The 24,990-nt window shown below is 42.2% G+C and overlaps 1 protein-coding gene across 1 annotated transcript in view; it reads right to left on the bottom strand.

Moving 5' to 3' along the window:
- GAD2 (glutamate decarboxylase 2) overlaps window positions 1-24,990 on the bottom strand; it is a 60,376-nt gene that overhangs the window by 4,651 nt on the left and 30,735 nt on the right. Inside the window, exons 9-15 of the mRNA XM_006773823.2 lie at window positions 24,742-24,796; window positions 23,133-23,249; window positions 20,562-20,626; window positions 14,954-15,032; window positions 12,099-12,248; window positions 8,642-8,749; window positions 8,143-8,232 (exon numbers count right to left, since the gene is read on the bottom strand). Of these exons, the coding sequence (XP_006773886.1) occupies window positions 8,143-8,232; window positions 8,642-8,749; window positions 12,099-12,248; window positions 14,954-15,032; window positions 20,562-20,626; window positions 23,133-23,249; window positions 24,742-24,796 (664 nt within the window). The remainder of the gene's footprint in view (window positions 1-8,142; window positions 8,233-8,641; window positions 8,750-12,098; window positions 12,249-14,953; window positions 15,033-20,561; window positions 20,627-23,132; window positions 23,250-24,741; window positions 24,797-24,990) is intronic.

Genomic DNA, 24,990 nt, shown 5'->3' with positions numbered 1-24,990 from the left:
GGGTGCCGGGGGCAACCCAAGCCTCCTGCTCACTACAGCTCCATGGCCACCGCCATTTTAGTTGGGTTAATTTGCATACTCGCTCCTGATTGGCTGGTGGGTGTAGCTTGTGGGTGTAGCAGATTGGCAGAGTGATGGAGTGATGGTTAATTTGCATTTTTCTCTTTTAGTAGTGTATATATGCATTACTTATGGACACAGACAATAGGGTGTTGAGGGCCTCGGGTGGGGTGGGAACTGGGTGGAGAGGAGCTATGGGAGGAAAAAAGAGGGACATCTGTAATAACCTCAACAATAAAGATTAATTAAAAAAACTTCCACAGTTTTGCTTAAAATCTTTTAGTCTCCAAATTTATTCTTCAAATTTTGTGAGACAAGCACCTGAGAGGAGAGTCACAGCTTGCTATTCCACGCATCAGTAGGCTATCAAGTGCTTTCCACCTTTTTCTTGCCTTTATAGTCAGTGTTTTGGGAGAATGAGAGAATCTGGTGTTGGTCCAAGGCTAAATAGTTTAGCAGTACAACATTTGAGAGAGGGTATTTCCCCCACTCAATAAATGTGAAACATTGGAAATAAAACTGTTCAGAGAATGGTTTCCAAGAGGTAAGCCTCAATATCAAGTGATGTATGAAAATCGGAAGACTTTTGAGACCCTACAGCAATTTTTTTCTTGAGACCCTAAAGTTTTCTAGTTCCTTTTCACTCACCTTTTGAATTACCTTAATGTATAAAATATTTTGAAATATGTTCCTTAATAATGAAGAATCAGCTGAGGCAAAAGGCTGAACCCCTAAGGACTTAACATTACAGAAGTCGACCACAGCTGAGGTTTTCCACATGCATGCCAGACTGATGACTACAGTGCCAACTGTCCTCTATTGTGTATAAAATTAAAGTCAAACTCTTCACTCAGTATAAAGGCCTGTCACCCAGCTCTGAGGACTCATCTTCTAGTGCTCACCAAAATAAACCTTCAACTCTGACACGAGCTACTTATGTAATACCCTTGGAGTGTATCACACATATTTTTATCCTTGTCCTGTCACACTTGTTCTCTTTGCTTAGAATCTCTTTTGTCTTACAGCTCACATTCAACACACACTCCAAGGCTATACCACAGACCCACAACTTCTATGTACCCCTTCCTGATTCCTCTAGTCCACTAACATCTTCTCTCTTTTAATTCATCACTATATGATCGTTACCTATAGGTTATGACTATATTCTAATTTCTAATTGTCCTCTTATGAGAAAATACATTTTATCTCTGTACCTCACTGGCAGGCACAGTGCCTTTCACTTCTTTTGTTTACGGTGGTACTGGGTGCCTCTTGAGGAGTTCCTTATTGACTATAAAGGCATACATTTAAATTATATTTAACTGTATGTATGATCTGTCCAATGATATGTTATCACCAGAGTCTGTAAATATAACATCTGATCTTTTAAATTTATTGCTGTAAACATGTAACCAGGAATGATAGGTGGTAGGAACACTGTAGACTCATTCAGATATACATAGTCCACAACTCAGTTAAAAAATGGGGATCATTTATCTGAAATGAAGGATAGTTAGATTCCAATGGAATGCTGCTAGGAACATATCACTTTTCAATGCCAACACATAAATAATCATTGGTTTACAATGAGGTTTTCATCTTCAAAGTACTCGATGTACAAAATCAATGTGGTTCCCATCAGACCTAGTGATTTGTGAGAAACCGAGGGTATAAGAAACAATTTCCTCCCACCTTCTAAATTCTTCTAGATGGATTAATAATCAAATTTAATGGACACATAATAACAGGAGAAATGTCCAAACTTTATTTCCCAGGTGCCATAAGAATGAGAACTATGGACAGATTGGACAGTTAAGGGCTTATATGCCATCCTGAGCTAAGGAAAAGAGGAGGTGGATTGTGTTTTGGGACCTCAAAGAGCAGGAAGGCAATTTTCATGGAAATGAAAAGCAAAAGTTTGGTAAATAAATGTTTGCTGGGCCATATTTAACAATAGGACACAGAGAAGACTTTGATCAAAGGGACCTTGCTAGGTTCTTTCCAGTCTATTGCACTTAGTTTATATTAAACTATTGTTATCTGTGATAATATTTCCCTCCCTGGAGCAGGTTCTCTATCTGAATTCCTTTAGATAGGTAAAGAAGGATGGACAAAGGTTACTTCTGAATTGTTTTTTTCTTCATAACCAGCTTAAAATAACCAATATCTCAAAAGACATATTTTGGGGTTGCACACGCTGCTATCCTTCATTGCCAAAGACAAACTGCACCTTCACCTTCATTTCACCTTCACTTCACTTCCTAAACCTAATTTCCTCATCTAAAAATGTGGAGGGTGGTTCCAGCACTGAGTTTTCTGATTCAATATTGACAAATTCTTAAGTCCTTTCTTGCTCCTTCCTTATTCTGTGGGGAGGTAATATAAAGAGAGATATTTCTGTTGAGTTGATCCTTCTTTCAACTCAAAGGATTAAGACTATATCCAGAGCATTGGGCTCATCCAAAGGGATAAATATAAATAAGAATTTAAATATTTCAAGTCTGGGATTAAGTTCTGAAAATGAATCTCCTAGAATATTCTAGCCTAAGGACATGAAATTTACCACTTTGTTCTAGGAGGCAGGGCATGTCAATGTGCTCCTGGGAAGAGAATGAGTGGGAAGGTGGGGTAGGGGGGGCGGCAATGGTGGGATAAGGACACATATGTAATACCTTAATCAATAAAGAAAATAAAAGAAAAACACTACTAAATATATATATGTAAAATATAAAATAAAATGTGCATTATCATTTGAATTCATTTCAAAATTTCTTGTCTATACAAAGAATTGAATGATTTTTACACATTTTGCTTAAATATTTTTAAGTCTAAAAATGAAAGGGCTCTATTTTTCATGTTGGGATGCTATAAATGAAAAAGATCCCATAAAAATGTAATGTGTGAGAATGGAATAAAATGAAACAATGATTTAAAAAAGAAAAAGGAATTCCAAGTCCATGTATCTGCAGGTACTTAAGGAAAAATCACACAACTGTCCCTTAGTTTTACCTGTGCAACAATTATGCTTGCTCTTTAGAACTGATAAACAATGACCATACTTTACTCAGTGAATTAAACCCTGACTTAGTTTGCATGGGCAAAACAAGAAAAACATATAGGAATGAAACTAATTATTAAGAACAATCATCTCTAACTTTTCAGATAAATGCAAATCAAAGGTCAAAAGATTAATGGTAACAGCCATCCTCCCAAACAGATTTTGGCATTAAGTAAGATTGAGTCCCTCCAGTTCCCGTAGCTAGCTGGGATGGCAGAAATCACAGCTGTCTAAATACATGTGACTTTTAGTTGTTTCCAGAAAATGCTGATGAACTAAAATTAGCAGGAACATGGAACATCTACTTCATTACATAATCACTAATTGCAAGTTAAGAAGGAAAATAAAATGCTGACTATTCTGATGACTATATAGAGCTTTCACTTATCTCTAGGATGTGAGTGTGAGAGTGTGTGTGTGTGTGTGTGTGTGTGTGTGTGTGTGTAACATTTTTGGGTTTGCTGAATTAAGAAAGTCAGTTAAAAAAGAGAGGACTGTGTGTTGAAGAATTCACTAAGGGCCTCATCAGCAAGAGCTCTTTGGAGATGCCTTAAAAGTTTTAGGGTATTATTTTCTCCTTTGTGCCATTAGGTTTTCCAATCCTCTAGAAAACAATAACCAGAGGACTCTTTCATAATTTGAAAACACATTTTTTCTTCCTCCAAAGAGAGCTCAGATTAAAGCATCATGAAATGTATTTTTCACTGTGTATTACAAAACCTTTTTGTTTTTAAATCTTGGAAGTGTGAGTGAAAATTTTGAAAAATGAAAGAGCAGAATAATGATAAATAAGACATTCTATAATGCTAAAGTCTCCCCATTACATTTAGAACAGAAGAGTCACAACAAATATGAGGTCAAATACTTCTTTACAAATTACTTTTAATTCCATAGTTGACCTTTTGAAAGTATGCCAATCAGTATCTTACTAATAAAAGCCTAGGTGGCCCTCGTGCCCTCATGAGACATCCTCACATCATCACAAGATGGCCACCACAAGATGGCTGGCAGGAGAGGGCAGTTGGGGGCAACCAGGTCTGCAGGGGAGGGCAGTTGGGGGTGACCAGGCTGGCAGGCGAGGGCAGTTGGGGGCGATCAGACTGGCAGGCAGAAGTGGTTTGGAGCAATCAGGCAGGCAGGCAGGTGAGGGGTTAGGAGCCAGCAGTCCTGGATTGTGAAAGGGATGTCTGACTGCCGATTTAGACCTGATCCCTGCGGGAAACGGGTGGGTGGCGGCGGGGCACGACTGGGGACTGGTGAGTGGGTGGAAGATGGCTCCGATTGCAGGCTAGGCCTAGGGACCTTACCTGCGCACGATTACACAATTTCATGCACTGGGCCTCTAGCACCCTGCGGGATCAGGCCTAAACCAGCAGTTGGACATCTCCTGAGGGTTCTCAGATTGGAAAGGGTGCAGGCTGGGCTGAGGGACACCCCCGTGCATCAATTTCATGCACTGGGCCTCTAGTCCTATATAATAAAAGCCAAGCGACCATAAGGGCATAACGACCAGAAAGACCACTCAACCAATTGCTATGAGGTGCATTGGCCACCTCTCAGTCCCTCCCACACAGCCCACAGGCTCCGATTGCAGGATGGCGAACAGAGAACCAGGGTGGGTGGTGGCAGGGTGGGACTGGCGACTGGCGACTGGGCAGAATGGCTGACCTCTTGGTCCCTCCCCCGGCCCACAGGCTCTGATGGCAGGATGGCAGGATGGTGAATAGGGAACCATGGGAAATGGGTGGGGAGCGGCGGTGTGGGACTGGGGACTGATGAGTGGGCAGAACAGCTGACCTCTTGGTCCCTCTGCCCGGCCCACAGGCTCTGATGGCAGGATGGTGAATGGGGAACCACAGGAAACTGGGGTGGGTGGAGGCGGGGCACAACTGGGGACCCGTGAGTGGGCAGAAGATGGTCCTGATCGCAGGCCTAGGGACCTTACCTGCGCATGATCGCACAATTTCATGCACTGGGCCTCTAATAGGACTATAAATGCTTATAGAAGAGATGCAGATGATGATCAAATATAATAAAAATTAAAATATAAGAAGATGATGATGATGAAGAAGAACTAGAAACATAAGTGGTGATCAATATGCAGCCTTTGGATTCTTATCTGCTAACTGCCTGCACGTTGACTCTGTGTGCTGCCCCTTAAGGCAAGTGATCATGTCTCCATAGCACCCTAGGACCTCATGCCCACTCTACCTCCATGACAATGTGCTACCTGCACAGTCAAAGTCTTGACTGGGCAGCAGGAAATGCACCCACCAGATTCTCATCTTTACCTCCCTCATGAAACTGTGACTTATGCCTGTTTTGGTAATAACCAGTTGTTACCTAGATAATTATCCCCAAGCCAGTATGTGGCCTGAGAAAAGGCCTACGGTTCACTAGTAGGTTTTCTAAATATTGTTTCCTTTCCTATTCTGAAAGATTCAGAGAGCACTTTGGCTCAACACTTTTTAGTGCCTATTTTATGCTTAGCCATGTAATTTAACTTAATTTTCTTTTTTTTTTTATTATCGTTAATCCTCACCCAAGGGTATTTTTTCCATTTATTTCTTTTAATTTAAATTCTTTACCATTGAAAGTATTACATATGTCTCCTTTCCCCCCCCATTGACATCTCCCAGGCCGCTCCCCATGCCCCAGCACATGTCCTTGCTCCCCTACTGTCTGTGTCCTTTGGTTATGCTTATATGCATGCACACAAGCCCTTTGGTGGGTCTCTTACCCTTTTCCATTTATTTTTAAAGAGAGTGAGTAGAAGGAAGGGAGGGAGAGAGAGAAATATCGATGTGAGAGACACAACAATTTGTTGCCTTCCACACACACCCATTAGGGTCAAGGATTGAACCTGCAACCCAGGTACATGCCCTTGACCGGGAATTGAACCCTTAACCCATTAGTCCATGGGCATATGCTCTAACCACTGAGAAACACTGGCCAAGGCTAATTTAATTTTCTTGTTTGCCATATACCACATTGAAGACTCCATATTTCTCCCCATTTGGGGTCTTTATCAGCACTGACCAAAAGAACATTCTGTAATGATGGAGATGTTCTCTATCTGAATCATTGGAAATAATAAGAACTAGTCACAAATTGGGCACTTAACATGTGGCTAGTATAACTGAAGAAGTAAAGTTCTTTGAAATTAATTTTAATTGATTTAAATTTAAATAGCCACATATAGCTATTACTACTACGTTGGACAGTGCAGATGATTTAATTTGCTTCAGCTCTTTTCCTTCTGGGATTGTGTGTGTGTGTGTGTGTGTAACAGTTTTACTGGTACCTGACATTATAGTTTAAGTGCTTTGTACTTAATGGAAAACTTTTCTGAAACTCTGAAAAATTATTGACATAAAAGGAATTTAACCTTGATATTTATGTGGTTCTATTTTGATTTTCAATTCTGAATTGCTGAATTCTCTCTATTAGAGGTAGGAAAATGGAGTCACAGGATAGGGGAAAATTAGGAGAATTCATTTTGCAATCCCAGGAGACTTTCAAATTTAATTTATCTACAGCATAACAGTAACTTACTAATATTCTAATGGCTGTTCTCAAGAAATAATTTCCATTCCATTACAGTTTATGTGATATGCTAAATCTAAGAGGTATTGGAAGAGAGTTGTATTTAACTGGGGAACTCAGAGTTGACTTTTGCTCAGAAAATGATGAAAAATCCTTTTTGTTTTGTATTCCCATCTTGATCCATCCCTCAGCCCAGCAATAATTTATCAGTTTAACAAATGGAGTTAGCCAAACTACTGTATGCATTCTCTGCCTGGTCAGAGAATTAAAGGAGTGAAAGCCAATGAAAATGGAAATACCTAATTTCTAACTAACTCTTCAAATAAAATTAGTTATTGTTAGGATAATATGTACCATGGAGAAGTCACCATAAAAGTTCCAGAAAAAAATGATTTTTTCCCTCTCAACCAGTAGCAGGCCATTTTTTATTTTTTCCAGAACCTATAATTTTCTCCAATATGACCATCCTCACTCCATTATGCCCTTGGCTTGATTTCCTTCAATGAACCAACTTCTCTAAACCTGCAAACATGACTATCATCCCTTCCACTCCAGATACACACACCCATGCTCTAGAGCAGTGGTTCTCAACCTTCCTAATGCCACAAACCTTTAATAGAGTTCCTCATGCTGTGGTGACCCCCAACTATAAAGTTATTTTCATTGCTACTTCATAACTGTATTTTGCTACTGTTATGAATTGTAATGTAAATATCTGATATGCAGGATGTATTTTCATTGTTACAAATTGAACATAATTAAAGCATAGTGATTAATCATAAAAACAATATGTAATTATATATGTGTTTTCTGATGGTCTTAGGCGACCCCTGTGAAAGGGTCAGGTTGGCGACCCACAGGTTAAGAACCGCTGCTCTAGAAGCAGTATAATTTATAGCACAAGCTCTCAGGCTCTGGGGTCAGACGTGGGTGTGATTTTGGCATATGACTTTTTCTCCCTGTGTTTCAGGTTCCCCATCGGCTGAGCAGAGAGACAACAGTGCTTCCCAAAGTAAATGGCTGTGAGAGAGACATGATGTCATGCTAGATCAAGTTGAGCCTGGGACACACCACATACTACACAGTGGTCCTTATTTCTGCTCCCTGCTCTGTTACCTTCTGGGAGTCACCACAGCTCTAACAACCCCATAGGGCAGCCTTGACCTTGACATCTCAGGAGGATCAGCAGCAGCTATATTTTCCAATTATTTCTGGTGCCCAAAGTGTCTTCTGTGCTTCTAACTGAGCACCAGTTTCACTTGGCAAGGCAGTCAATGCCTGCAAGTACAGTTGCTACAAGTCTGGATATACCAGCATTGCATGCCCTGGTTCTGCAGGAGCCCACAGAGGGGCGAGAGTCCATGCACCAAGCTTAAGGATGGATTTCTCCTGAAGACCTATGAATGTGTCATAGAAGTATACATGGGAAAGCCCCAGTGTACCACCATCGCCATATCAGAGGAGTTTGTACCACTTACTTTTGAGAGGCGGCTCATTCTCTCTTCGTTGTCTTCCAGGACACGCAGACTCGGAGGAACGTACCAGAAGCAGACATTTGTATGCTGAGGCTACACAGAGAAAAGTAAGATTCACACTCACTCAGCACAAACTGGCAATTTTGAAAATTCCAAGGACATTTCTCATCTACTTATGCTGCAGCTTCTAAATACAATTCCTACTTTTAAATCCGTAATCACCTTTGAAGTGCCTGACTTTCACAACATTATTCAGTTACTTTTTAATTTTTTATTAAAATATTTTTATTGTTGATAGTATTACAGATATCTCCCACTGCAGTTATTTTTTTTTGTGAGTTTGATTTTTACTCCAGCTCAGAAGAGCTACCCCATCATCCCGGCTTCTCCTTTGTAATGATCCACTTACTTGGATAGTACATTATTGACATATAAAAATATATCAGGCACAAGAATGGCAATTGACTAAACATTTTGGGGTTGCACAAATCAGAAGACATACCTTTCCATCAAACACCATTTCATATCCTTCTCGGTTTTTTATGATATTGTATAAATACTCGGCCAGCTCCAAGCATTTGTCAATATGTGCTTCAAACCCAGCAGTTCCCTAAGTGAGAGAAGAAGAGAACTTCAGGCAGACCGAGCAAAGTGGGGAGCACTCAGACTGAGCTACGGACAAGTGATCCCTCGAGACAGATGGTCTTCCTGCCACCTCGGTGTCTTCCCTAACATAAGGGAGTGTTTGAGGAAGCTTTTCTGTCAATTCTTTCTCCTTTACTGTGCTCCCCCTCAGGTGTTTTTGTTCCCTTTTCCGTCTGGCATTACTGCTCTCCATGGAGACTCTTTTTCTTTCCAGGGCCTCCATTCCCCAGGCAATTATTTTGATTACTCCAGGGGAAAATTTGCGTCTGCATTCATAGGGGTAATTATGGAAGTCATTAATGACAGGAGGGCTGGGCCCTTCACTTCCTGTGGATAAGAGGCATCATTAGAGACCACCCCCCTCCCCATACCGGAGGCCTGCTTAGGCCCTGCCCATCATGTAAGTCAGTCATTTCCAGACCCCGCTTTTGTTCACAGAATGTACCCCCATCATAGAACAAACAGGGTAGGTCTCGGTGAATATTTGTGGAACGCATGAATGAATGAATCTTTAGGGGCACGCAGATGCTTCGCTAGCCTGTCACCCTGCAAAGCTTATTAGATTTCTCCTCTGGGGATCAATGGCTGATGTGTGTGTAATGGGCCAACAAGGTCACAGAGACCTTTCAGCTTTCAGCTCCGGAAGCCCAGGGTCTGGACTTAGGAAAAACAGCCCAGCAGCCGTGGACCGGGGCTGTTGAACTGACGTCAGGCCACACTAGGGAATGGCTTTTTGAAATGGCTTTCCTTCAGTGCCTGTGGCATGCTAATGGAAAGCTCAGAAAAGCAGCTCATGCTCATCCCAGGAGCTCTCAGAACTGGCCCACCAGTGACTAATGCAAACTAGAGCGAGCAACTGTCATGGAGACAGGATGAACCCACTTCCTTGTTTACACACAATCCTGTCATTCTAGCTAAAAGAGGGACCCAGCATGGGCAGTGGCATTTAGTATCTGACACATATTTAAGAATAAGCTGCATTTAAAAAATCACATGGGTTTAGCAATCTATTTCTCTGGAGGTTGCTGCCCTAGCTGATTGGTTTAAGGAGGCTGAGTGATTCCTGATGAGCCCCAGGAAGGACTGGGCTGACGCCTGAATGCCCACACTAACACCCATGCCATCTGCTCCATGAGTCTGTGGATGCCAAAGAAATTAGGATTGGCTTAGACTGACCTGTAAGTTTGGGTCCACTTGGGATGGACCCTAGGTAGGAGGGAGAGAGGTTAGTTGTTCTTTAAACTGGATCCTTTGGACCAGGCTAGAGCTGAATTGAAATTTGCACACACCTGATCCAGGATATGACAGGGCCAGCATGACTCTGATCCTGTCCAGTGTATGAGGTTGGCTAATCTCTCTGGTCATGTGGGAATAGCGGTGCCTGTGTGATTTCCCACACAGAGGCATAATAAGGTAACATGAATGCTCGGACAGTGAGCTTGATTGTATTGCAGAGGGAGTGGAAGTCCTCAGCCCTTTGCCAGTCCCCTTGTTATCTATGTTGAAATTAGGGAGGCCAATCACAGAAAACTAAAAGGACACTTGCCAAACCCAGCTGGCGTGGCTCAGTGGTTGAGCATCGACCTATGAACCAGGAGGTCACGGTTTGACTCCTGGTCAGGGCACATACCAGGGCTGCAGGCTTGATCCACAGTGTGGAGCCTGCAGGAGGCTGCCAATCAATGATTCTCTCTCATCATTGATGTTTCTATCTCTCATTCCCTCTCCCTTCCTCTCTGAAAACAATAAAAATATATTTATATATAAAATGAAACCTGTCAATTGGCATAAAGATACAGACACAAAGATTTACTGTGAAAACTCATTAGTTACATATTAAACCATCCCTGCAGGCCAAAAAAGGGGGACTAATTTTAAACAATTTTTTCTACCACCAAGTTTTCACCACTGAAGAACTCTGTCAAGAAGGAAAATACTCATCAGACAAAATGAAAGTTCTACTCAATAAGAACAGAGTTGAGGGCAGGCACAGTGCCCCTGCTAAACACACATACCATGAAGCAGTCTAGAGCACCTCCCAGAATCCTACATCAGGAGGCTTTTTAAAAAATAAATTTGGTCTAATCAAGTAATCTTGGACTTAACGTGATGGCTGTCATCAGTGCACTTAGTTCCATTAGTCATTAAGAGATTAAGGAATAGTAATTTATACATAGGATACTATCTTTCCAGTAGTTTATCTTGGGAGAAAATGTGGATTCACTTGAAACATTGCATTCTTCAGGCATATCAGATAACAGAGGGTTTAATGATTATTGATTTTTCGGATTGTGTCCTCATTCCTGAGAGCAAGAGGGCATGTCAGAGAGAAGATCGTAGCTCACCCTTTCCTGGATCTTCTTGTGAGAGATGACCTCCCCTTCCCTGGCTGGCATTCCTAGACAGTTTTTGAGGTGAGAAGGCAATTATCCTCACCTCTGATCCAGAGTGCAAGACTACACTTATTACTTTAATAATTATTATCAATTCACTTTGTAAAAAAATGCAGCTTTTTTTTTTTTTTTAGTTGAAAGCCAAATGGGCATTTTGTCTGTCTAGATCAGGGGTCCTCAAACTTTTTAAACAGGGGGCCAGTTCACTGTCCCTCAAACTGTTGGAGGGACAGACTATAGTTTTAAAAAAAAACTATGAACAAATTCCTATGCACACTGCACATATCTTATTTTAAAGTAAAAATACAAAACGGGAACAAATACAATATTTGTATTTGCATGTGGCCCGTGGGCCGTAGTTTGAGGACCCCTGGTCTAGATGCTTAAGGTTTTACATAAGGAATTAAGAGACCATGTGTTCATAAGTTATGTGGCTGCTGGGACTGTTCTTCCCCCCCTTCTCCTGGTGCCTTCATTTCAGCACTTTAGAAACTGGATCCTTTGCCTTCATTTCAGGCTTCATTTGTTCCTGCTGTTTAATTCACACCTGATGTCCTCCAAGTTATTTCTCTAAGAACCAAGCGCCTGCACCATGCTGGTGAGGAGGCTTTAGATGGAAGAGGAGCAGCAGGAACTGATGAAGCATGAGAGAAACATTTTTGTGTAAACGTGGCTGATGATCATCATCTGAATAAAAATGCCAAGGAAAGGAGGCAAAAAGGATGGTACTGAACAATATTTAGAGATCAAGCTTACCTCACCTTATTGGCTGATATTTTGTAATTCCCACCAATTGATGAAATGAAAAACCCACTCAGTTTGATAGCTTGAGAATACACCAATAATTCATATTATTAACACATCACACTAAGATGCAGTTTGTGTTTTGAGTCGACATTCAGCTGATCTACACGCGCTCACCTTAGCTCTCCACATCAGCCATAACTTAAAGACATCAACGTGGCGTCCACACTGCAAGGCCTTGTCTCCAGTGTCATAGGACAGGTCGTAGTGTTTATCTTGCTGGAAGAGGTAGGAGGCGTGCATCTGGTTGCAACTCTGCATCAATCCCTACAAGAGGAGAGAAAACTTAGGAAACTCTACTGACTTTCTAGGTATTCTATTAGAGTAACTCTGTGATGGAAATTATTAAGGAAAAATAAAAGAGAGATACCTTGACTATCCTAGAGAAAGAAAGCAGTAATAATCAAATGGAAAAAAAAAGTGGGACCAATGTCTGGACAGGATGAGCTGTGCTTAGTCAACTCTGTGGGATAAATGGCTCAGGGTCAGATGTTACCAGAGTTTAGTCAGAGAAGGCATTAAAAAAAGTCACAACCAGAGTGTAATGCTCATACTTTGGGAGAACATCCTGATATTCTAGTTTTGTTGCAAATATAATATTTTGGGAACTCTTTGGTTCTGTAAAATATTATTAGTGTAATTCTACTCTGGTTTCATTCCTATTTAGTTCAAATACTTTATCATTTAGCTGTTAAGGTTGAGTTCTCTTTGGAAGTCATAGCTTTTAAGATAGTTCACTGCTATCATTTTTATATGCTGGAATCTAAAAGAAATAAAGACATTATTACTCTGAGATGTCTTAAATAACCAATATGTCAAATGTCATGCCCTTCTCTCAAGAGTGGTTAGTGTGTCTGCACAGCACTTTCATATTCAGTTGTGTACGGGAGTTACAGCGGAAAGTCTCACTGTCGATGACCATTAAAGCTCCTTGGGACCATAAGCTTACTACGGAAAATGGGTGGCAAAGTGATAGAACTTTTCCAAAGAACGGTGACTGAATCATGCTCTCTTGACTAAGACAGCACTGCCCGTCTCCTCGTTAGAAACCCCACCACGTTTCAGTTTGTCATGAGCCACAGGATTCCCTTGACTCTTACATCATCCAGAGTGTAACTGTGATTTTATAGAAGGTTTGGCATTTTTTTCTCTTGTGACTCATGACCAGAGAAAAGACAAAAATGTGAACATTTAGTAGAAGTTATCAGTGAGAACCCTTTAAAAAAATTATCTAAACTAAAACAAAAGCATTGCAGCTAAGATCTTAACTAGAGCTCAGCCTTCATATTTAGTGGACTGCATTAAGTTATTTTTTTGAGACTAAAGGAAAGTATCCAATATAATTGAAATAGGGCAGTAGAAAGACATAGAATTTGAAAAATAAAATTCACTTGACCAACAAAGTAAAAAATTGCTTCAGGTGATTCTGTTTTGTTTCATGGTCACAGAAATTTGGTATCAACCTTCCTCAGTTCTACAAGCTTGCATAAAGGTTCCATCAATCCTAAGGGAGCCATCCCAGAGTGTGGAATGGTAGGTAGATCAGACCAGCTTCTACTGGGATAGGAAAGGTCACTCACAGCAAATGGGCTCTAAAAGGTTGGAGAGCACTAGTTTCATTGTGTAAAAGGATAAATAAAAGTGATGCTGTTTTTCACATGAAAGGCCTTGGTCAGATAGTATCCTGGTTCTGGGCCATTACAAAGTTTTAAACTATTATGTCCTCAACTATGATAAATACATAGGTGCTGTGCTGTAAACTAGTTACTGTCAAAGAGATTCCCATGGTCAAGTAAGCGTAGGAAATTTTATATAATAAATCCCTTATTTTCAGATATTTGCATATTAAAGGTTCTGATATGCCCAGAAATAATTAAATTTGTTTTTAACTCTTTAACTCAATGCATCCCAAGCTTTTTGAAGACTAAGAATTCTCTCATCGCAGAATATGTAGAATGGCATCATTCCTTGGTTCCCAGTAAAGGCAATGCTGTCACAGCGTCATAGATTTGGAAGGCATCCAGGAGCTATGAATCTATTCCTTCCCAATGAGGGTATCCTTTCTATCCTCTTACTAATAAGTGATTGCCCAACTTCATTCAGTCACCTCCCCTGATGAGGCATTTATTTCTACATAAAGCATTCATTACTTTTTGGGCAGTTTAATTTTCAGAAAAGCAGTCAATTCTTTATTGACCCCCAACTCAGACATAAAATCATGGTGTATTCTAATTTTGCCACCAAATCTGTACCAAGCAGTGTTACTAACCCAGTTCCCTGAAACCTCAGGAGAAAAACAAAATCTCTTCCACGTGAGAGTAATTTAAACACAGGCTATCTTTTCAGGCCCCTCCTTCCTTCCTTCCTTCCTCTCTCTCTCCCTCCCTCCCTCCCCTCCTCCCTCCCTCCCTCCCTCCCTCCATCCTTCCCTCCCTTCCTTCCTTCCTTCTTTCCTTTTTTCCTTCCTTCCTTATTTCCTTTAAACATCATTAATTCTTTCAAACCCTTCTTTTACATGCTTACCAAGTGTTCTCTACTATTCAAGCTCTAGCTTGATAGGGTCACATATACCATTTGGCACAAACATAAGCAACCCCTGCCAGGTGTGTTTTAACCAGAGGATGTGGAGGACTGCCACCTCCCTCATCCTGAATCTTCACTCTTTCACCCCATTAATGTTTTGTGAATAGTAATTCTCTCTTGACCCATTATTAACCCCACAGATTACAACCTAACGTCCTAGGCTTTTTCACAAGTAGAACAATTTAGCCACGTGTAACACATGACTGTCTTGTCTAGTCAAATTGTAACCAGACTATCTGAGGGCATAAGAGCAGACCTTACAATTATCCTCATTAACAATTCCCCTTTTTGGATCTAACTCACTGTTCCAGCCTGTAAAATCATCCGTGTTCTGAATCTGTCACTGCACACATTTACTCTTATGAAACCCCACAGATGGAATGACATACCTCTTCCCTAACCAGGAGAGCGGAGCACTGCAAAGGGACGCCCATCATCTTGTGTGGATTCCATGTCACAGAGTTGGCCCTAAGGAAAACAAGTCCTGTTAAGAGGTGGCATCACCACAAGCTCAGACTGCTTCCCTGTGCCTGGGCAACAGAGCTTCGGGGTTCTTGGCACTGTTTTTCAGACGCCAGGAAGACTAGTTTGTAAAAGCACCAGCGGATCTACATCCTTTTCTCTTTTTCCATGGAGGCATTCATTTGACTTCCAAGGTGGTCTGAGAGCCCCTTCAAATGACTGGAATCATCCAGTCCAGGGGCCCCTTTTGGCTACCAAGGAGCAGAGCGGCAGGCAAGTGAAGGAGCTGTCATGGTGCAGGTCTCCCCTGTCCCTGCTCCTGAGACAGTGGTGGCCTGGAGTTCAGAGCCATGGCTCCTTCCACTGCTGAATTTTCACCTTTTCCCAACCCAGTTTCTCCTTCTTCTGATTCAACTGATTACCAAATTTCTCAAATGTGTCATTTCATACTAGCTTCCAGCTCATCCCTGCTTCCATTTCTTCTTGAATCCAGTTATCCTTCCAGACTGCAAGTGAGACACCCTACAGCTCCAACAGCCGCTTTCAATCAACTTGGTTTCAACACACTGGAGAAATACAATCAGTATTAGTGATTCTCAGGTCAGGGATTTACGCTGTTTGAGAAGTCCAAGCCATAGCCCTGTTTCAGATTCCGTCAATAAGATTGTTATTATTTTAATCTAGACGCAGCAATCATGTCTTAACTCACTCTGGTTTCCATTTTATCCTCCACCCAGCTCCATGTTTACTTCTTAGCTGTTTATGGCCCTCTCCTCTTCCTAAATTGTCGACAACTTCCTTTTGCCTCCGGCCCAAATTCAAATGACAGGGTATGGTTATGATACCCGCATGGCATCAAATGTGTTTGATCTTGCCCTTTCACTTTCTTGTACCCATTTCCATCACACCGGACTATTTTTATTTCTCAGAAAATTCTGCACTTCTGGTCCAGGGTCTCTTAATGTGATTTCTTCTTTTGAATGGCACCTCCCTTTGCCTCTTGGCTAAATTTTACTTATTCTTTAAGGCCTGGATCAAGTCTTATCTCTGCACTTTTCTTGGACTTCATTCAATGTCTCTCCCTCACTTCAACTTTACTGCTCCAACCCCCTCCTTTTCCAGGTCCCGGGAAAAGCAGTTGTCCCTCAGTGAGTTCCTACCGCTCACTTTCTATGCTTATCAGGCAAGTGAGTCCCTGCGCACAACTTCTGAGACGCTGCGTGTGACCTTGGTGTAAAGAGACTCGCAGGAGGAGGAGAGTAGCAGTACCATCCATGACAGCTGCTGTGAGCGCTGCCCACCTGGCTGAACAACAGCCTTGGGCTCACCCTGTGCCCAGCACGTGGGGTGCAAAAACCTTGAGGAGAAATGAGAAGCCGGGAAAGATATTGGATGAATGGCAGGCTCAGCGGCCAGTCAGAGAGAACACCTACTGGCCTGGGGATCTTATCTGATCAGTGAATAGTCCAGCTCTTCTTCTTGGCTGGAATTGAGGCAAGAAGCATAGGCAGTTCATGGCCAGATAGATACTACCCCTGGAAGGAGGGCTAAATGACTTCAGGACCAGAATCAAGGCGCCTGGGCTCTAAGCAGCAGGTAGCAGGGTTAAGGGAGCCAGCTTGGGAGACTATCTGTATTTGCATATAGGTTCTGTCACTTCCTAGCTAAGTGATCTTGAGCAAGTTAGTCAATCTCAATATGCCTAGATTTCCTTGTCTGTAAATAGAATAATAGTGCAGTAAAGTGCTTAGAACTGTGTCTGACATACCATAAGCATTAAATAAGGTTGGCTTTTGCTATTGATTTCAGATTTATTATTTATTAGCTGGTAACAGTGGGTACATAGATGCTGCCATCCTATAATATTGGACAGCTATCTACCTCATCCTGAGGAAACTCAGCCATCAGTAATGACTCTAATGGAAAAGAAAACAGCTTTTCTCCATTTCTCTGAGTATAGGTGTTCATTTCTATGCAGTGGCCAATGAGTCTTTTTAGAGTAGGAGGGGCCCAAGTCCACGGCTACTTGTCACTGTCCTGCTCTGTTCCAGAGGGGCTGCCTCACAAAGACAGCAGAAAGCTGAGCAGAGTGATTCAATGACGCGGCCTTAATTTATTGGAGAAATGTTGGCAATTTATAAAAAAAACACCCTCCGGTGTATTTCAAAATGTTCTGCCCTTGGATTCAGACAAGTGGTGTCTGTGATTTTCCACAAGTTGAGAGAACTGAGTCCCCTTGGGCTGTTTTCAGACATAGCCAAGTGCCCTCATTTGCACCTCAGTCTCAGCAGACCCCAAAGGAACTTGTTCACTGGCTCCTCCCATCCTCCCAGACCTCATCTTTGTCCTCATCTTCTGTGCCTCGCTCCCTGCTCCATTTTCCTCCCAGGCATCTGGCTCCCAAACCTGTGAGGCTTTTGGTTTCATTCTCTTCTTCCTGGCTCCCTGACAGTGCCCCTTGCAGTTGTCTTTCCCCACCTCCTGGGTTCAATTGCTTTCTTCCCCAGTCCAAGAAATGTAATGCTCTCCGTGCGTAATAGAGGCCCAGGGGTTGAGCCTGACTTGGCTCTGTGGGCAGGCGCCCTGGGCAGGACTTGCAGACAATCGACTAGCTTCCTAGGCACTGCCAGGACTCCATCACAGTCTCCAAGCAACTCATCTGAACTTTCTCCAAAGACCCTTTCAAGCCTCAAGTCCCTGCTCATCACCTTGTTTCTTCTACTTCTGCCTGATAAAGCTCCCAGCCCACCCCTGTTCAGGAGGAATCCTTCCTCTCTGGTCCCTCCACACAGCTCGCTTGTCTGTATGTTGGGCCTTTACTTTCTCTGCCTTGAATTTTAATCCATTGTTGATTGTCAGTCTTCCCTGATGGAGTCCCAGCCTTTTGGAGACAGGCTTCCTATCACACTCATCCTTGTGCTCGCATGGAGCCTAGTGCGAGGCTTGCATATGGAGGAAGTTCTACAACTAGTGAGTTGAATTTTGGAACCTCTGACTCTCCAAGCGGAAGGGAGGGCAAAATTGGTAACGGGGCAGAAGCTGCACCGGAACTTTCAGCTGGGCCCGAGAGCCTTGAGAGCGGACCACAGTAGTGGATTCATGTGGCAGCCTGCTGCGGGAGGGTTAAAGTCAGTTTAAGCCTAGCCGGTTTGGCTCAGTGGTTGAGCTTCAACCTATGAACCAGGAGGTCATGGTTCAGGGCACATGCCTGGGTTGTGGGTTCAATCTCCAGTAGAGGGGGTGTGGGAGAGGCAGCTGATCAGAGATTCTCTCTCATCATTGATGTTTCTCTCTCTCTCTCCCTTCCTTTCTGAAGTCAATGGAGGTGTATTTAAAAAAGAATAGTTCGTTTACAGTGCACAGAAACAGACTTTGGAGCCTGGGAGCTCCTGGCATGCACTCTCAGTGACACCATCTCTGGCCATTTGCACGGTGCTAGCAAGGAAGAGGATTGCTTCCTGAGAATTGGGTTGGTTCTTGAAGGAGATGCCAGGCAGGGCTCTGGGAGCTTGTACCATTTTGTTATGTGGACAGCACTCTGGGATCCCAGTGACCACAAGGAAACCTCTGGATTTGGGGACAAAAATCAACTATGAATTTCCTCCACTTTAGCGTGAGTCCTAACGCTTGGGAAAACATGATACCCCAAGTGAGGCCAATTGTTTTCCTAAATTTGTGCCCATGCACATTATGCCCAGGGGTTTCCACGGGCCCTGCAACCTTATTCACCAATGAAAGTGTGCTTTTGGTGGATGATAAGTCAGCCTGTTGAATCATCTCAGATAAATGGAGGGAATTGAAGGGATTCTAATCAAAGCAAAACACCATCAATCCCTCGTTTTTAGGACTATATGTGTGGCTGTTCCATTGGGTAGAGTTCTTACTATACAGTTGCAAGACCTGCGGCAGTGGCAGAGGACTCTGTTCCATTGCGAGTGTTCTAAGCCTTGCTCTCAAATAACAGTCTTTAGTGCAAAGGTGCGTGGGTGTGTTTTTCCCAGGCTCAGGGAAGGTAATTTAGCAGCTTTTAAGTCATCATCAGCGTAGGATGCTGCATGGCTTTTAGCACTCAGAGTCCCAGGTGGCATTAAAGGTAGAATAAGAGATGCTCACTTTTTGTGCCCGTCACAAAGAAACTCAGAAAAGAGAAGGTACTGTGTACAGGACACTTCTGTCGAAATCACTTGAATTTAATTCCTGTTCTGATCATTTAAACAGGCACCTCCTCAATTGTTCCCTTTTGTTCATTGCCTCTCCCTGTTTAGTTCATTGCCTCCTTCTTAAGCTTTGGGTTTTGAGCAGATCTTCATAAGAAAAGGAGTGAGGCCTGTGAGAAGCCCTGAAGGACCAGAAGCAGAGACTAGAAGTGGCTCCCTGTAGGAAGGGACAGGCCCGTCCTCATCCACCCACACCCTCAGGAACCTGCAACCAGAGCAAGGGCAGAGAGTCTGGACAGCGACTCCGGACAGCGACCCTGCTGGTCTATGTCGAGTCTTCCCAGATTTCTCTTCACTAATGAGGCAGGGTGCCCCTGACTCCACCTCAGCAACCCCACTCCTCTCTCTACTCCCAGATTCCCTGGGTACTGGCTCTGGCCTGGCTGCCCTGCAGGCCCAGTGGGGACAGATGCTCCCACGTGCCACCAGCCTGACTCCTCATCCTGGAACAGAAATTGTGCCAAGCTGTCCGGGGGCAGAGCCAGTGGAAAGCTTTTCCTGGGCGGCATCTGGCTACTTGGCAGGGCACACTGGGAATCTGGCAGCCTCCAGTGAATTCAGGCCTGCTCAATTGCCTGGAGTGTCAGAGTTCACCACAGCAGTTGACCTGCGATGTCGTGATGGGAGAACAGGGAACTCTGAGCTCCCTCTGCATGTGGTCCAGAGCCCAAGGCTGGTTTTTCATTCTATGATTTTTTGTTTTCTGTTTGCTTTGGATCCGAATATGCTTTACACTAATCAAATAATATCTCTTTTGTGTTTTATGGCTTTTTCTCAATGATTTACTCCTTAGTTTCTGAATAAAGGTGCTTTGCGGCATCCCTCAGAGTTGTATCAGGAAAAAAAATATCATGTTCCACTTTAAGTAAAGTGGCCATTGAATCCCAAACCTGTCATAAATTACAAGGTGTTTATTTGCTTTGCTAAATTATTTACTGGTTTCTTTAAAGCAGTGGGTGTTTTCCTTTATGGAACCCAAAAGCCATAGGTCTCCCTAGGAAAGTTTTAAACAATTTTGGTGGATGGTTCAGAGATCCTAGAAAGGTCATTCCTGATTTCTCTGGTGAGCCGTGGGCCCCAGTTGGGAATCTGTGTGTCTGAGAGATATCCCCCCTGCACCATTCGATATAGGCTCTGGTTTCTTTTTGTTGATTACACACGATATTTACACATACATATATGACCACATAAGGCAAGGCACACAAGGACTGCACAGAATGGGCTCACCTGTATACAACAGCTCTTAGAAATCGGGTGTAACTTGCTTTCAACATTTAGCTTTCACGCTTAACATTGTGAACAAGAAAAATGTGTGTACCTCTCCACGCCACTCAGCTTCCACTTGTGTTTTTGGGACATCAGCAATCCCCCACCCCAAGCGGCCTGAAAAAGGAAGATCATACAAGGAAAAAAGGTAGAAGTTTTTCACTGCTTAAATTTCTATAGTTTAGTATCTTTCAGAACAGTGAGCGTCTCCTTGACCCCAGACAACTTACGGGTTGGCCACCTTCCAGATTTTTTTTTTTAATTGTGTGGCTTTGATTCTGGTACAAGAATGTTGGTGAGTAGCACTGACTTTAGGTCATCCTGGCTTTATGATAAGTATTCAGAGAAAATTATTTCCCCTCTCTTTAGGAGCAGAAAACATTTAGAGGCTAGGCTAGATAAATTTCTATTATTCCAGAGGTATAGTCTGCATAGTAATTACCAAAGGTCTTTCCCTTCCATGGGTCACAATGTGAGTTGTGCATTGGGCTACCAGAGACCCCTTTGTTTTACACATGAAGACACTGAGAAAAGGTTGAACAACTTGAGTACCTTCAGTGACCTGGTCTCGGAACTGGGAGTCTAAATCAATTAAACTAGATTTTCGAAGTTTAAATTAGGGGTCTATTCTAAGGTTTCACACTCCATCCCTCATTTATATGGTGTAAGGAGCCACATTGGGGCCACCTTCCCTCAGTCTGCAAGAGAAAGAGACAGATTCTCCCCACAGCCCATCGTCAGCACTCAGTCCTAGTGAAGCTCCTCATCTCAGAGCAAGGAACCTATTATCTGTACAGTGTAGGGTTGAGAACATGGGCTGGGGACCCTTTAAACATCTTCCAAGTTGCAAGGAAAACTCTTTTGGCAATTCTGAATGAATCCAGAGGGAGGACGCGGCTTCACAATCCAATTTCACTGCTGTGTAATTTTGGATAAGCTAATTTCTCTGTCAAAAGCAAAACAAACAAACAAACAAACAAAAAACCTACCACCAAAAAAGCAAGCAGGAGAGATTTGTACCAGTGAGTTAATTGAGCAATTAGAACATGGCCCTTAAATTTTTTTCTCAAGTTTTAAGATTTGAACTGGTAGAGTAATCTTTAAAAATAGGATGTTAAGATAGAGATTCATTGGAAGATATTAACCTTCTTTGTTGGTAAAAAATATTTCTGGGATTTTAAAGGAAAAAAACCCACCACTGTTAGGGTATAATCCCCCCCCTCCCCCACTTTGTTGTAATTCAGTTCTTTTCCAAATGTGTAATCTTTTAAGATTTTTTAGCTTAATTATAGAATGTATAAACATTAAAGAGAATAAGTAGTAAACTTGATGTGTTTCAAAGAAAGCTAATACAGTTGGTTAAAAGACCTCCAGCTCTGTTGTAATTATAATCCTGGAAGAGAGACCACAGTATCTGTTAGTGTAGGACACACAGACATTGCTATTTTTAAAGCAGTCAGGGTAATTGTCTTCCTGAATCAGCTAGCAAGGTTTAACAGACTCCCAGTTCCGAGACCAGGTCACTGAAGGTACTCAAGTTGTTCAACCCTTTCTCAGTGTCTTCATGTGTAAAACAAAGGGGTCTCTGGTAGCCCAATGCACAACTCACATTGTAACCCATGGAAGGGAAAGACCTTTGGTAATTACTATGCAGACTATACCTCTGGAATAATAGAAATTTATCTAGCCTAGCCTCTAAATGTTTTCTGCTCCTAAAGAGAGGGGAAATAATTTTCTCTGAATACTTATCATAAAGCCAGGATGACCTAAAGTCAGTGCTACTCATCAACATTCTTGCACCAGAATCAGCTTATGCTTCCTTCACTGAGATAGCCACACAATAATAAAAAAAAAAAAGTCAGCTTTACCAAATACTGTGCTTAGCGATATTTTGACACCAACTCCTTATTTCAATCCTGGATCGTTAACAGTTTGCAGATAGCAGCTAATCTTGAGCCACACTTTGAAAAATACTGGCCTAAATTTAAATCCCTTCAATTTGTCTTTCTAAAAATGGACAGTTTTTCATTTGAAAATGTTTTCATGGGCATTTTTTTTTTTTAGTGTGACTAAGCCTACAGTCAAAATTCTCACATCTAGTTTACCTTAGCTGATCAAGCTACGAAATTGGAAATGTGGTGGTAGGTATTTCTTAGCAAGCTGTCAAGTCTGCTTTCTTCTCAGTATATATAAATACCTGACTTGAGTTTTTTGAACCTTTGTCAAAAGGTTTTGTGTTTCCTATATAAACGCAATTCCTGTTTATCCATGTGAACATTCTTGCAGGGCAGTAAACTCTGCATGTGTGTGTACAAAGGACATGTGGCTCAATGGATTAAGAACTAAGTGCTCAGCTCAGGTGCTGGCCAAAGAAGTAAGAATATTATCATGTCGGGAACATTAAGGCATAATCAACCTCATATTGCTTCCAGTAAATTTGTATATTTTGTCAATTGTGAGCTATTTTTGTCTTTTCAGTTATTAAAAGCTGAAATATTACAGAGAGAGAGAGAATGAGAGAGAGAGAGAGAGAGAGAGAGAGAGAGAGGACAAATTTCATTCCATGCGCCCCAGGTGAAACATGCACAAGGACATTTTAGCGGTAGGCCTATGGGATACTTACATCCACATGCATCCAGATCTTATACTTTTTGCAAATGTCAGCGACAGCTAAGAGGGGATCAAATGCTCCGTACACGGTGGTCCCAGCTGTGGCACTTACAAGGAAAGGGACAAATCCCTATGCAAATGAGAAAGCCCCAAGACATGTAAAACAGGGGTTCAAAGATTCTTTAAAATAGCTGGCAAAAACAAGGAAATCCCCCCCGCCCCCCGCTCCCCCTTTCAGGTGCATTTTTGGAGCCATCAGAAAGGCGTTGAAATCTCAGAGCCTGGTAGGGACAATATTCACACTCCAGGACTGGGGTTCTCCAGGCCATTCCTCGGGAACAGAAGACATCCTAGTTCTCAGAAGAGGCTACGCTGGACCCAGAGGTGAATACACTTTGTGGTGCTCACCAGTCATTTATATTTTCTTTCTTTTTCTTTTTTAATTGCTAAAAGTATTACAAAGGGTATTACATATGTGGGCATTTATATTTTCTAGGGAGGCTTTCTGGCCTTTCCTCCTACCCTTTGCTACCTTTCTAGTCTTTCTTGTTCATAAAAGGACCTCAACTTAATAAATCAGCAGAAAAGAGAACAATGAGAAGGAACTCCAACCAGCTCATCACTCCTATTTGGAAAATCCTCAGATAACTTATTTGGAGTCTTAGAGAAGAGGATTCATATGGAGCTAAACAATAACCCCCGACTTTTATGCGTGTTAGTAGTTCTCAGTCTGCCTGGCCCTGGCCAAATGAAATTGATTGAAATAAGAGATGGCTGCTGAAAGAAGGCAGAAAATGACTCAAATAGATGAACATGTTACTCCACGTGCTACAACATGATGTTACACAGTCAGTCTGTAGGTGGCAGCAAAGGCCTAATCGGTGATTTACCTTAAAGAAGTAGTTTCAGTACATAAACAAGGGGAACCTCCCACTGCCAATTTATAGGGGAGAAAAGGCATGTAAATAGAAATAATTATTCCTGAGTCCATAATAATTAAAAGGTGTTAGAGCGTTGAACTAGGCTCTGTAGTTATATTCAGTGGAAATTTAATTAAGAGAATTCTAGAAATAAGCTCTCTGGCTTGCGAACCATCCAGGGATGTACATGACTTTCCAGAGCTTTGTGGGACTCTGTAGCAGGTCTCCAGAACTTGTTACTTCTAAAGAGTTCTAAATGGTTTCTGAAAAAGAAGGCGTTTAGAGAGCCAGACATACCAGTATGTGTACAGGCAGGGAAAAAATGGCCCCTTTCCAATAACCTCACAGCAGTAACTGACACGCTGCATTAGCATTCTGATATTTTCCACTTTCTGATTTTTCAAATGTGTCTGCTTGATGCCAAGCCTCTTCACACACGAAGACAAATGCTTTGGAAACTCCTACAATATTATTGTGGATGTTATTTATTCAGCAACTTAGACCTTTAGAAATACAGGTCTACAAACCAGAGAAATAAGTAATGAGTAGATGCAAAATTCCATATTCTCATTAAGGCTGGGAGGCTGAGGTTTGGGTCCTCTTTTAAATAATAAAACCGAAGTGCATTCTCCACTGGATCGGACTACAAATTTGTACCCTTAGGTTGTCATGGGCTAGATGAAACTCCCTACAAAAACTTACTTTTTGTTTGGCTTCAAGGATCCTTCTTTCAAGGTCAGATGGAATCATTTTCCCCCTGAAAGGAAAAATAGATTACTGTATAGATTTGCTTTGAATAATTTACTTTTTTGTCCTTGACAAGCGGCAACATGAGGGTAAAAATCCAACCCTAAACCGTTGATGATAATAATCAGTTTAAACAACTCTCGTCGCTTTTCAGAAAGAAATGCATTTCCTCCCTGAATGATGCAAGGTTGCAGTATCTGGCAG

Source organism: Myotis davidii, unplaced genomic scaffold (assembly GCF_000327345.1).
Source record: "Myotis davidii unplaced genomic scaffold, ASM32734v1 scaffold86, whole genome shotgun sequence".
NCBI classification, from domain to species: Eukaryota; Metazoa; Chordata; class Mammalia; order Chiroptera; family Vespertilionidae; genus Myotis; species Myotis davidii.
Note: the sequence above shows the minus strand (reverse complement) of the source record. Positions and strands in the feature narration are given on the sequence as shown.